This window comes from Lithobates pipiens, unplaced genomic scaffold (assembly GCF_037356315.1).
Source record: "Lithobates pipiens isolate NorthernLeopardFrog02 unplaced genomic scaffold, aLitPip1_a1.2 Scaffold_27, whole genome shotgun sequence".
NCBI classification, from domain to species: domain Eukaryota; kingdom Metazoa; phylum Chordata; class Amphibia; order Anura; family Ranidae; genus Lithobates; species Lithobates pipiens.
This window is the reverse complement of record NW_027507788.1, coordinates 105,900,799-105,913,918: the sequence shown is the minus strand read 5'-3', so window position 1 is coordinate 105,913,918 and position 13,120 is coordinate 105,900,799. Positions and strand designations below refer to the sequence as shown.

General features: G+C 39.6%; 1 protein-coding gene across 1 annotated transcript in view; it reads right to left on the bottom strand.

The window, feature by feature from the left end:
• Positions 1–2,391: 2,391 nt before the first annotated feature.
• The window catches only part of SHISA7 (shisa family member 7), a 264,851-nt gene continuing 254,122 nt past the window's right edge, over positions 2,392–13,120 (bottom strand). Inside the window, exon 6 of the mRNA XM_077457313.1 lies at positions 2,392–6,406. Within this exon, the coding sequence (XP_077313439.1) occupies positions 5,820–6,406 (587 nt within the window). The 3' untranslated portion in view covers positions 2,392–5,819. The remainder of the gene's footprint in view (positions 6,407–13,120) is intronic.

Here is a 13,120-nt window from a genome sequence, read left to right as displayed (position 1 = left end):
CCATCCTTTGGAGAGAAGTGGCTGCTTTAAGACATCTACCCCTATTTTTTTAATGAATACTATATTGTTTGTGTAGTAACCCCAATGATGGGAGCAGTATATCTAATAGTGCTGTATCTCATTTTCTGTAGTGGTGCTTGGGTGGCTGGCTGTGGCCCCTGCCTCCCTTCTGTGTGGTTCAGTCTCCAACTTACCTTTCCCTTTGATCCATTGGGGGATTGGTATTAGGATCCCTTGTATGACACCTTATCAGAGGCTAGTGGTTATTATATCTATGTTAGATGTTGTGGCAAGCTTTTCATAGCATCAATTTTACAATGTTGTAAATGATAAGGTCCATTTTATGAATATATGTGTACTGTCAAAATCTTCTTTCAACTTTTAACATATTCCCACGACACCCTTAATGAAGCAGCTGAGGACTGTAAAAGGCATCTGCGGCTATTACCAGTGGGATATATTATTATTCGCACATCTGTATTCATTTTAATATTTGGTGTATATATTTTGTAATGTTTGATGTAGAACCACATTCTGCAAATTTCACATGGCGACTAAGGTTAGACATTTATTTGAACAAAATTGAATAAATATATTGTTTTATCTACGTCAGCTGTCTATTTGAGTATGGTGCCTCAAAAGTCCCTGTATATGGGAAGGTGATCCTTAAAATGGTGTTTCTAGAATATTTGGGATGTGACACCATATGCCTATTGCCTGAGAGGTGGTAAATTTGTCTACTTGATTAACCTTTAAAAAGAATTCCAGGAGAGCACACAAAACCTATGGGCCAGTATCTTCTTAGCAAGAGGGCCAGCTAGTAAACAGTGTCCTATAAATGAATATTAGACAATTTTATCTTTAAACTTTGGCTTGTTGCTTTAAGGGGCTTGCTCTAAAAATCATAATCATTCTATTGTGGCTGCATAATATTCACAATACATGTTTAAATACATGAACCTATTAGCCAATCAAATCATGCGAATTGTGATGTAGCTATCTTCCATTTCCAGTAACAATTCTCAATGGGTATATGTTTTGGAGCAGGACACTTTAGAATGCAGGCCTGGAAGAGGTAGATGCATTTATTTTAAACTGGAGAATGGGTGGTAGGGTAGTATACTTTAGTTATAGTGTGTTAAAATATTTTTGTTTATAAACTATTTCTCTGCTTCTCTGGTTAACTGGTGCATGGTTCAAAATGGTTGCTATAATAATTCACAAGGCAGAGCACAGCAATTTACAGGGAATTATCATACATTTTACTTACCACACTTCAAATTGAGCCATCAGAGGTGGGCCAGAGCATCAGGTATCAGTGCTTTGAAAGGAGTTCTTGTTTTTTTTTTTTTTTGGGAGGGACTTGCATTAGGCATAGTGGGCATGTGCCTATAGGTGGCTGGGGGGGAGGAGATTTTTTTTTCTCTGTAAAACTATTAGCCTTTTGGTTTTTTTTTTTTGCCATTATTAGTACATATAAAAATCTTATATTAGGTTATTTACACAGTATCCTAAGTTTGAAGCCAGGCTAGGAGCAGGAAAACAAGTAATGCTTAGTTTTCACTTGTGTTACTCTATGAAAAGCGAGCCATACAGGTTTAGTTGATAACCATTCAGGAGGCAATATTGCTACCTTCTAAATGCCACTTTAATCTTAGACAGATAAACAGGGTTTTTGAATGAGAATACTGTGCCAAAACCACAAGCCTTGCTTTTGGCTTGCAGTTGTGATGCGGCCCCATTAACTTGAATCGGATGTGCTCGCTGGTGGTGCTACCTGCCAAATGTGATAGGGGATATCATTTTTGCTGCACCATGAAGAAAAGCATTGCGGCCACAGCATGTGTATAATCCCTTCTGGATGCCTATTTTACCACCCCATCTGCAATGGTAAACGAGTCCTAAATGGTGTGTGTTAAAGAGTTGATCCTAGCATATGACTGTTAGTGTAGGGGGATAGAAATCGTGAGCCTACAGGTATCAGTGATGGAATTCCAATTCCAATTCTACAGAATTCTGGCAGACTTTAAGATCTACTATCAGTATAGAGGGGGCCACAGGCCAGCCAGCCTTTTTGAAATTGTATGGGTGACTGATGTCCTGGGCTGGTGCCCTTTGGGGGATGACCAGGCATGGCATTCTTGTTATTTGTAACAGCTAAGTATAAATAAAAATAAATACATGGCACTGCCTCTGCTAAATTACAAGAGTGGTACCAGTATCGGCTTTAGTACACATCCATTGATTATGCTAGGCCCAGGCTGCTGGAAACAATACCCCTGGTATAAAAAAGTGAAATGGCCTTCTAACCTACCTATAAACAGTACACATTGCATTTGAGAACTGATTTCACAGTGAAAATGGGAATAAAAAGTACTGAATGCTGCGAAATCAGATAGCTTCATCTTTTTATAAATAGTTTGAAAAGTTAGGTTAATTTACATTGTACACAGTTCTTTATAAATAGGCTTCATCATCTACATATATATCATGGAAGTGGCCATGAAAGTATCAGTAATGGGAATTGAAAAGAAAGAGAAAAGACCAAGCAGACATGACTGGCAAAAAATTCTATCAACAGTGTCTCCTATATACATTCATGCCCTCTCAGTGGTGGGAGTTGCTTAAGTAACGGTAAAGTTCAGGTCAAATATTTTCAAGAGATATAGTTGAGAGTCTATAGAGCAGTGATGGTGAACCTTGACACCCCAGACGTTTTGGAACTACATTTCCCATGATGCCTAACTACATTGCAGAGTGCATAAGTATCATGGGGAATGTAGTTCCAAAACATCTGGGGTGCCAAGGTTCGCTATCACTGCTATAGCGTGTAATGCCTGCAGTTTCAGAAAGAGATTTTAACTCTAAAGTAGCTGCATACAAAACAATGTGTGACTGTGCTGAGTTTAATTGTTGGCCAATGTAATTTGGGGTGTTAGGTTAACCAAAGCCACTAACTGTCACAAAATCATATCCAAGGTAACTGTGGTTAATAGAACTGTACTGTGTCAAATAAATGCTGAGACTTTATACAATTTGCCTATGACGCTTCATGGTAAAACACATTGGGGGACATCCAGTATATTAGCAATGCACCTAGACTCAAATCAGGCTGCCTCTCATTTAGCAAGGTCAACGCGATGGTTTTCCAGTGTATTTGTGACCCCTAAGCTTACAATTCTTGTCATCACATTGAGGCAGATTTGCAAGGTCTGCCACAGATTTGCCACTGAAGATGAGAAAGATTTTCGGGCTGCGTTAACATATATGCAAATTGGATGCGGATTTCCCTGCATCCAATTCACATGACAGGCGAGTGTGACCAGCTCTCAATAGAGCATCTCACACAGGTCTGGGGCAGCCGCAGTCTGGATTGCAGAAGGGTCATGTGCATCTTTGGGTCCGGTTCCTGAACTGGTGAACAGGGATGCACCGTACCCCATGCTGGGAACCACAGCCGAAGACATGTGAAGCTGGGCCTCACTTCGAATACACAATTAGCAAGTGGTTAGGGGCAGGTTTTATTCTGTTATATAAATGTAGCTGAACTGTTGTAGCAAATCTGGTCTCTTAAGCTATCTACACCGATCCTGATTAGCAATGTGATAGAACTGATAAATGTCCCCCTTTGCTTATGCAGTATATTTGATACCATATAGTATTTCGCACAGAACTATTGGGTCCAACGTTCGTGGGATTGAAGCAGATATTTTTCATGGACACAAGGACTGGCAGAAGAAAATGCTATCTAGGGCGATTATAATTACTTGAAAGGGGGTTTTATTTTTCTAACTGAAGCTTTTCTTTATTCTAGTGGATTGTTGTGAAGACTAACACTTCAATATCAGTAATGTTATTTGAGTTTGACATAGGTGTAAGACAGCACTTTTGATTTGATGTGCACAAGGAGGCATTCACATATCCTCAGTTCAAGCATCTCTCATATGTATAAATAAAAAAAAAATAGCTACAATTAAATCACATTACCTAAAAGCACTAAATAGTGCAAATGACAATGCCACAGTGTTGAAAAAAGATCTTCAGCCTGTTGTATATTCATGTCATAATCCTGGAAAGATTTGCATTACATCTAGAGCAGTAGAGGTCAATAAGCTTGATGGAAGGTTTAAAGAATAATGCACATATTTGTTCATATATTCATGCTACACATTGGAATCTTCCCTCCACTGGTTGTGAATCAGTCTTTAATTCTCTGCAAATCCACCATTAGATAACAGTAGGGTATTTTTTTAATTATTGTAGGTGAATTCAGTATCTTAGCAATGTAACCTTAGCAGCATAACATGACTTCTGAATACAGGATGGACAGTCAATCAAATGTCAAGAAAGCAACATTTTTAGTACAATTAATTAAACCGACTAATCACACAAACGTGTTAATAATGTTTTTAAGGAATTAGATATTCTAGCTTATTGACATTTAGTTTGTAATGTGGCAGAGAGAAAAAAGGTAATTTTCACAAATGGCAGATTAGTAAGTTTGTGTCTGGCAGAGAAAAAAAAATCTTAAATAGATCTTAACCAAAAAAAGACTGCCTGAGGGGAGATATTATTGAAACAGTTAAGGCCATTCCTGTTTGAGAGCTCTCCATGGAAGTGTATAGAGTAGGAGAGGGAAAGGGGGTGGGGGGAGTAAAATACAGGCCATTGTACCATCGGTGATGGTATGAAGATAAAAGTCCAAATAGTAGTCTCAAGTACTGTGATGTCATTGAGTTAAAAAATATAATAATAATAAAATAAAGATTTCTTTATGGCACGATCCTTTTTTTCTTTTTAAATAATACAACCAAATCATATGACGCATTGATAGCGTAACGTTAGGAACCAGATGGCTTTCTTTTGATGCAAAAATTGGTTTTTATATTGGAGACGATGATCCAGACAGTAAGCACTGCAAACGTTAGAGGATAAAACTGTTCAAGACGATCAAACTATTCCTTTCTAGACAAGTCCTTATTTGTATTCATGAAAAAAGCAAGAAAACTTGAATGCAGCTAATTGTAGCCACTTAGATTGCAAAGAAACCTAATTACATTAATATTGTTGTGAATACCTGGCATAGTTTGTGCTGTACTGAACCACCTGTATTGGCTACTAGATTGGATTGCACTTGACCAAGTTCCTTTGCTAGTAAAAGGGGTGAAGTTATATGTTTGGGAAAATCGAGACTTTAAAGTCTAGTCTTTGCAGTGACATCACTGTTTTCATCCTATACATAATTTTCCTTGTAAAAAAAAATGTGTGCAACTTCTTTTTTTTTTTTTTTAATCAGTTGGCATCATATATTGACCTTACCCTGATTGAATTCTGATTGCTAGTTGTTCTCTGGGATGTATTCTTTACTGGAAAAAACACAACCGGAAGTCAAATCTCTTTTTCCATTTTGAAAACACACCGTTTCACCTTGGGCTAACCAATCTCTACTTGCCAGCCACGTAAGGTGCTGTATGATCTTCATCCATCAGAGAGCAGGCTGGTGCCAGAGTCACAGCTTTCTGCTTGTTTGTGAATGTCATCACCTTTGACATCATTTGGTGCCATTGACTGTTTCATCAACTTGGCAGTGGAGGCAGCTGCATACATTAACAGTAAAACTAAGGTGAAAAAAAAAAACATGTAGAAATACTCCCTTTTCATTACTCCAGAGATCTGGAGTGATCTTTTCTTGGTTTTACTTCTGTATGAGCTGATAAGTTCAAACTAGCAATGCAAAAATAGTAAGGAAGCCACAGAATGAAAACCAACTGCCTCTTTTTTCTGATTAAGGAAAAAAATAAACAGTAAAAATATGCAGCTTAAACAGTGACTTCATTCTTACTCCCAGTACGCAGGTGCTGGCTCGGAAGATGGCCAGGAATAAACTGAAGTTGCTCAATGGTATTCTGGCGCTTAGCAGCAAAAGCTTGCCGTCGATTGGCTGTGTGGTTGGCCATATCCCACGTGGTCTTGGGGGAATTAGAAGAAGTAGGGTGGGAATTCATTTTAATCATGTGGTGACGGTCTAGCATAGGAGTGCTAGCACAGACATTGGTGTGAGACAGGGCCTTCTGATGTCCAAGACGCATTTCCTGGAATGGTGGCGGCCCACGATGATGTATCCTTTCAGGAGACAGCAGATGCTCCTGTGAGTGCAAGACTTCACGAGAAAGAAGACGTTCTTGAGAAATTAGGCGGTCTCTGGGTATAGTGTAATCATAGTGAACTGGGTAGTGATTGTCCGAGAGGATGTGCTCCTGGGACATGACTCGTCTTGGTGTTTGAGATTTTTCCAGGTAGCCATCACGGTCATAGTTCATCTTCATGACATGAAGTGGAAGGGTACCACGTGTTAATTCTGCTAGGTGTTTTCTCTTTAGATAAAACTCATCCATGTCCTTCTCAGCTTAATAAAACAATAAGAAACACATAAAAATAAATTATGTCATAGACATTTGATGACCCTATTATTACCGATCTACAGTATTTGATTATACAAAAATAAGTGTAGTGCAACACTCCTATGTGGTATACTGTCAAATGTGTACATCAATCTAAATAAATAAGTATATATATATATATATATATATATATATATATATATATATATATATATATATATATATATATATATATATATATATATATATATAACAGTGTTTGACTGTTTGTCCATGCAAAAATAAAATTACAAACAATTTTCTTAACCAAAAAGTGCAATAAGTGACCAGCTATCTCAGCTTCTTCACGTGACTTATGCACCTCCACCAACAAGGTGAAAAACCTGCTCACCACAAGCAAGCTCAAAACAAGTGATCAATTATCACAAACTTGGCAAACCCTCCACAGCTTTCCTGTGGATGTATATACCCTCCGTTCCCAAGTATATTCGTGTAACAGCCAACATAAATCATAAAACAAAAAGGTAACAACATAGTGCACTCCATTTCCAAAAGGTTTGTTAAAACCCCAGCCAATATAAAACACAGGAAAAAAATGAAAACGCGCTTTTGAAATGTGATCATCAGCCTGCGCACCACTTCACACTTGGATGCGGCATAAAGTCACGGGCTCGGCTCCTCCCTCTTAGACACGTTGAGCCCTCCAATTCGGCTTCTTTATTAGAAATAGTGTTTTATATTGGCTGGGGTTTTTAATAAACTTTTTAGAAATGAAGAGCACTATGTTGTTGCCTTTTTGTTCCATATGATTTATGTTGGAAGTTACACGAGTATACTTGGGACCAGAGGGTATATCCATCCAGAGGAAAGCTGTGGAGGGTCTGCAAGTTTTTAGCTTGCTTGAGGTGAGTAGGTTTTTCACCCGGTTGATGGAGGTGCACAAGTCATGTGAAGAAGGGGAGATAGCTGGTCACTTATTGCACTTTTTGGGTGCTGGACTGTTTACTTTTTGTTTACTGTTATTTTAAGAATTTATTTTGTAATTTTATTTTTGCACGGACTAAGGGTCCGTTCACACAGGGGCAACACGACTTTGAGCGAGACTTTGGGAGGCAACTTGGACACGACTTGAGTATGAATCACAGCACGACTTGAGGCAACTTACAAGGCAACTTGAAGTTGCTTCCAGGAGAGGAGACTTTACCAGTGGCCAATCACATAATAATCAGCTCTGTGGGAGTGAGGGGTTTGCCTATAAAACTATTTTTACTTCCTGGAAAGTTGCTTCAGTTAAGACAGGGGATCAGACTTGGAGGCAACTTCCATTGAAATCAATGGGTACAAGTTGCCTAGAAGTCGGATTGAAGTAGTACAGGAACCTTTTCTGAAGTCGGAGCGACTTCAGTAGTGTACATTAAGACGGCTCTCATTCACTTACATTGATTTTATCATGTTGCGCGACTTGAGGCAACTTGGGACGACTTCAAGTCGGATCCAAAGTTGCTCCTGTGTGAATGGACTCTTAGGGCCGGTTCACACAGCGAGGTGACACGACTCGCCTCGCCTCGCTCCCGCAAGTCGCCCCCGTTCTGTACAATGGAACCGTTCTGAGAGGAGCGACTCGAGTCGCTCCGACTCAGAAAAAAGGTTCCTGTACTACTTCTGGGCGACTTCGGGGGCGACTTGCATTGACTTCTATACAGAAGTCCTCTGCAAGTCGCCGCTGAGGTCCCCGCAGGTCGCGGCGAGGCAAGTCGGAGACGCCTCGCCGCGCCTCGCTGTGTGAACCGGCCCTTAGGATCAAATATTGCTTTATATATGTATATTTAGTTTTATGTACACATTGACAGTACAGTATACCACATAGGAGTGTTGCGCTTCACTTATTTTTGTATAATAATTTCTGTGGAAGAAGGTGTGGTGGAATCACTTTAAAGTGTTTGTCAGTAACACATTGTATTTTCTATTTTTGAGTGATTTAATATCGTTTATAGGAGGTAATTAGGCTGCGCTTATTGAGATCTAATTATTATCCACAGTATTTATTTAAAAGAGAACTTTGTTTTTTGTTTTGTTTTTCAAAATCATACTTACCTAGGTTGATCACCATTGATTGCCCAGGTCTTAGAGCTCTGTGAGCAGATGGCTGGTGACAGTTAGTCATCGGCTCTCTACTCTGCCCCCCCCCCATAATCATCGGAGTGCTGGGCTGTGGAAAGAGCTAGAGAGGCTGGCTCAGGTTCTCGGTAGCTCGCTGAGAGGCCGAGACAGGTGCCGGTCCAGTGATTTGGACAGATCACAACTTTATTGTCGGGATCTTTCCCCAGCCTGGACAGGCTCTGTGACATCAGCCAACAGCGGGCTTCGGCCTGCTGTTTGCTGAAAACGGGTCACAGGAGTGTAGAACGAACTGCACTCCTGTGAGCCACAGGAAAAGTACAGGTAAATAATCTTTGACTGTATTTATCCTTTAAAGATTGTAGACAAACAACACAGAACGACTGCATTATCTACTTTCAAGACCCTGTTTCCACAAAATAGAGAACTTCACAAAGCCAAAATTTCATGGTGAATGAGTTAAGACAATAGAAAAAAGAGAAACAGAATAAAATCATAAGTTTTGTTTTGTTTCCAGCAAAGCAAGCTACAAATATAAAATTAAGCCCTTTAATAATGGTGCTCACATTACTGCATCAACCCCCTGTAGGTCTATAGGCTTCCTCCTTTTCTGAGACAGAAATTGATGGGAATTGGATCTATGTACACTGAAAAATGTTAATTAATATATTGGTGCTGTGCTATATGTAAACTGGAAAAAAAGATGTTCTCCATTTTCTGAATTTCTTGCAGTGTTTTAGTTCACCTGGATAGAACACATTTTTTTCTCACAGCAAGGAATAATTTACATGGTGCTGAAAATGGTGTTGGGTCAGATTTTGTATAGTAAAGGAGAACGGCAAGAAATTATAATTGAAGTTGGTGTAAAAGGTTTATGCCTCACCATATGGTGATTACTGCCTGATTTGAAACAACACAGAGCAGAATGCAGGGACCAGAAATATAATGAAATTGACAGAACAGCAATGGGAACGTACTCTAAAGCCTTTGTACACACATCTATTTTTTTTTCATTCAACCCAGCGGGTTGAATGAAAAACTGACAGCTCAGGTCAGAGCCGCTGTACTAACAATCTGGTGTTAGTACAGTGATCTCCCCTGCTGTGCTATGGTGATCTGACAGGGAGATTTCCCCCCACCAGAACACTCCAGCGCTCTCAGCCAATTGCAACAGTCCGCAGACTTTATTCGGTTATGATCCTTCAAAAGCCGGCCAATGCCGTCCGACATTAAGCTCATGTGCACTAGGCTTTACAGCAGCTTATTTAGCAAACAACACAAAGATAACTATCAATTATAGCTTAAACTGGACATACATACATAAGATCTTGGCTGGTTCAGCAGGAACTGGCCGAGATCCGAACCATGTATGGGCAGGCTAAATGTACTCAAGCTGATCAATTGATCAACTTGGGTACAACCCACCTACCGGATTTTACATATGACAATTGCTAACAGGTGTTACAGCTGCTAGCAATAATCACTGTATTCTCCCGACAGGAACTGCTTCCCCTGCCTCCCTGCCACCAGAATATAATGGCTCAGCGGGGGGATTCAAGCCTATAATTACCACTGTCAGAGCTGAAGGCTGGCTTATGGGGCACAGCAGGGGGTCCGGTGCGTTCCTGTTCTCCATTTCAGGAGTGAATCAGGTCCAAATTTTTGCCTGGATTTAGACCTGAAACTGAGCCAAAGATGCACAGGACCCTTTTCCAGTGTGGGCTGTGGCTGCTCCAGGTCTGTGGCTGCCCCGGAGCTGTGTCAACCAACTCCATTGAGAGCCGGACACAGTCTTCTGTCATGCAAATTTGATGTGGGGAATCCTGCATCCAATTTGCATCAGTGTGAACCCAGCCTTAAAGTGAACATGTACCCTGACTATACACACTAAAGAAATTACAGCCTTCTAATATAAACAACCAGCAGGTGGTTCTAAGCTGCTTGAACTCATTAAAGCCCCTTTCACACAGTAAACAATGTACCAGTGGCTCTTTCTTTTTTTTAGGAATTGCTAAGGTAAGGAACAATGTACCAGTGGCTCTTTCTTTTTTTTAGGAATTGCTAAGGTAAGGAACAATGTACCAGTAACCCTTCCTTTTTTTAGGAATTGCTAAGGTAAGGAAAAATGTACCAGTGACTCTTCCTTTCTTAGGAATTCCTAAGGTAAGGAACAATGTACCAGTGGCTCTTCCTTTCTTAGGAATTGCTAAGGTAAGGAACAATGTTCCAGTGGTTCTTCCTTTTTTTTTTTTTTTTTTTTTTTAGGAATTGCTAAGGTAAGGAACAATGTACTAGTGGCTCTTGCTTTCCCAGAAATAGCTGAGACAAGGAACAATGTACCAGTAGCTCTTCCTTTTCTATAAATAACTGAGGTAAGGAACAATGTACCAGTGGCTCTTCCTTTTTTAGGACATGCTAAGGTAAGGAACAATGCACCAGTGGCCCTTCCTTTTTTTTAGGCATTGCTAAGGTAAGGGACAATGTACCAGTCCTGTTTCTTTCTCATGTATTGTTAAGGTAAAAACAATGTTCTAGTGGCTGTTTCTTTCTCAGAGATTATTAAGGTAAGAAACAATGTTTCAGTGGCCGCTTCTTTTTCAGGTTTTATTAAGGTAAGACTTCATTCACATTGCCGATTTATACCAGTGAGAATTGTAGCATCAGGAATCAGAGATCAGCCAGCAGTCCCATTCACTATAATTACAGATCGCCCCGGTCGCTACAGCTATTTGCTACTGTCCACAGAGCCAGGGATTACCTGCGGTGATCCCTGCTGGATGCACACAAAGCGATTCCAGTAGCAATCACTGCAGGTAATCGCTGGCTGTGTAGAATAGCTGTGGTCTCCGGCGACCTATCATTATAGTGATTTCTGCTGCTACAACAAGCACCGGCCTAAATCGCTGGAGTAAATGTAGCAACAAGAAACAATGTACCAGTGGCTTTTTTTTTCTCAGGTATTATTAAGGTAAGTATATATAATAAAAAGTGCAGCACTAGAAAATATCAAATGCAAATATGCAATCTAGAAAAGGTGCAGATGTGCTCATGTGAACCATAGTTTATATACAATATGCATGTGAATATAATATAATGCAAAAAAAAAATAAAAAAAATGGCTTAATTGCAAGCAAGAATAAAGTGCAAATTAAACACTTATACAGAAAGCTCATTGGTGATAAAAGTTTGTAAGAAGAGATCCTCATGAAGCATGGATCCAATAGGTGAAATCATGTGAAGTGTAAAATATGAACTTGACCACGTGAAACCCGTCACCACAGAGAGACAAGAGGCTTACCAGAGAGTCAGCGACCGCCCTTATTCAGGGGGGTCATAAGGCGCTTGTTGGATCTGAGATCCTGTGAAACGATGACCTGATGTCCTGGTGCATCCCTCTGAAATCTGCAGTGATTTTACTTCTGTTCGGAATTCCATTTTACTATTTTTATTGCTGTACGTGGGTCATACATGGGTCATACATGGGTCATATGTGGACCTCTTAGTTTTACATGCAGCATTACATTTCTCTTTATTAAAGTAACCTCACAAGGCATTATTGCACTATTGGAGTTTTTCCTTTTTTTTGCATATTTGTATTTTTTGCAATCGGGCCTTGAGTTCATTTGTACTGGATCTGAACACTGCTTGGTACCTGTGAGGATTTCCAGAGAGGGACGAAACCAGGACATTGGGTTATCCCTCTATAAGGTCCCAGATTTCAGAGGGATGCACCAGGACATCGGGTCATCGTTTTACAGGATCTCAGATCCAACAAGCACCTTATGACCCCCCTGAATAAGGGCGGTCGCTGACTCTCTGGTAAGCCTCTTGTCTCTCTGTGGTGACGGGTTTCACGTGGTCAAGTTTATATTTTACACGTCACACGATTTCACCTATTGGATCCATGCTTCATGAGGAGCTCTTCATTATGAACTTTTATCACCAATGAACTTTCTGCATAAGTGTTTAATTTGCACTTTATTCTTGCTTGCAATTTAGCATTTTTTTGTTTTTTTACATTATATTATATTCACATGAATATTATATATTAACTACAGTTCACATCTGCACCTTTTCTAGTTTGTATAATTGTATTTGATATTTTCTAGCACTGTTTTTATTATATATTCTTTTTGTGCCTGATAACTGGGTTATAGTGCTTAGCTGCTTGTTTTGCTGTTTTTACCAAGCGCGGATATTACTCTTATTTTATATTATTAAGGTAAGGAACAATGTACCATGGTTGTTCCTTTTTCTAGAATTGGAAAGGTCAGGAACAAAGCAGAGAATGATATACAACACCCAATTGTACAATTTGCAGCTGTGACTGGAATTATCAACTTAGGCCCCTTTCACATTTGTGCGATCTGTCTTGCGACTTGGTAAAACAAAAAGTGTAGCGCTATATATGATGAAAAAAATTTAATTGAAAAGAATACAAATCAAATCAGATGTTAAGCAATGAACCCAAGTACTCTAAATAATAAAATATAAACATAAATGGTGAGCCGTATGTGTAAGTGGCTAAATGTCCGTGAAGGTCAAAAAGACAATATAACGATGTGCAAAGAAAGTTCAAAACAGTGTTTCAGGGAAAGTTC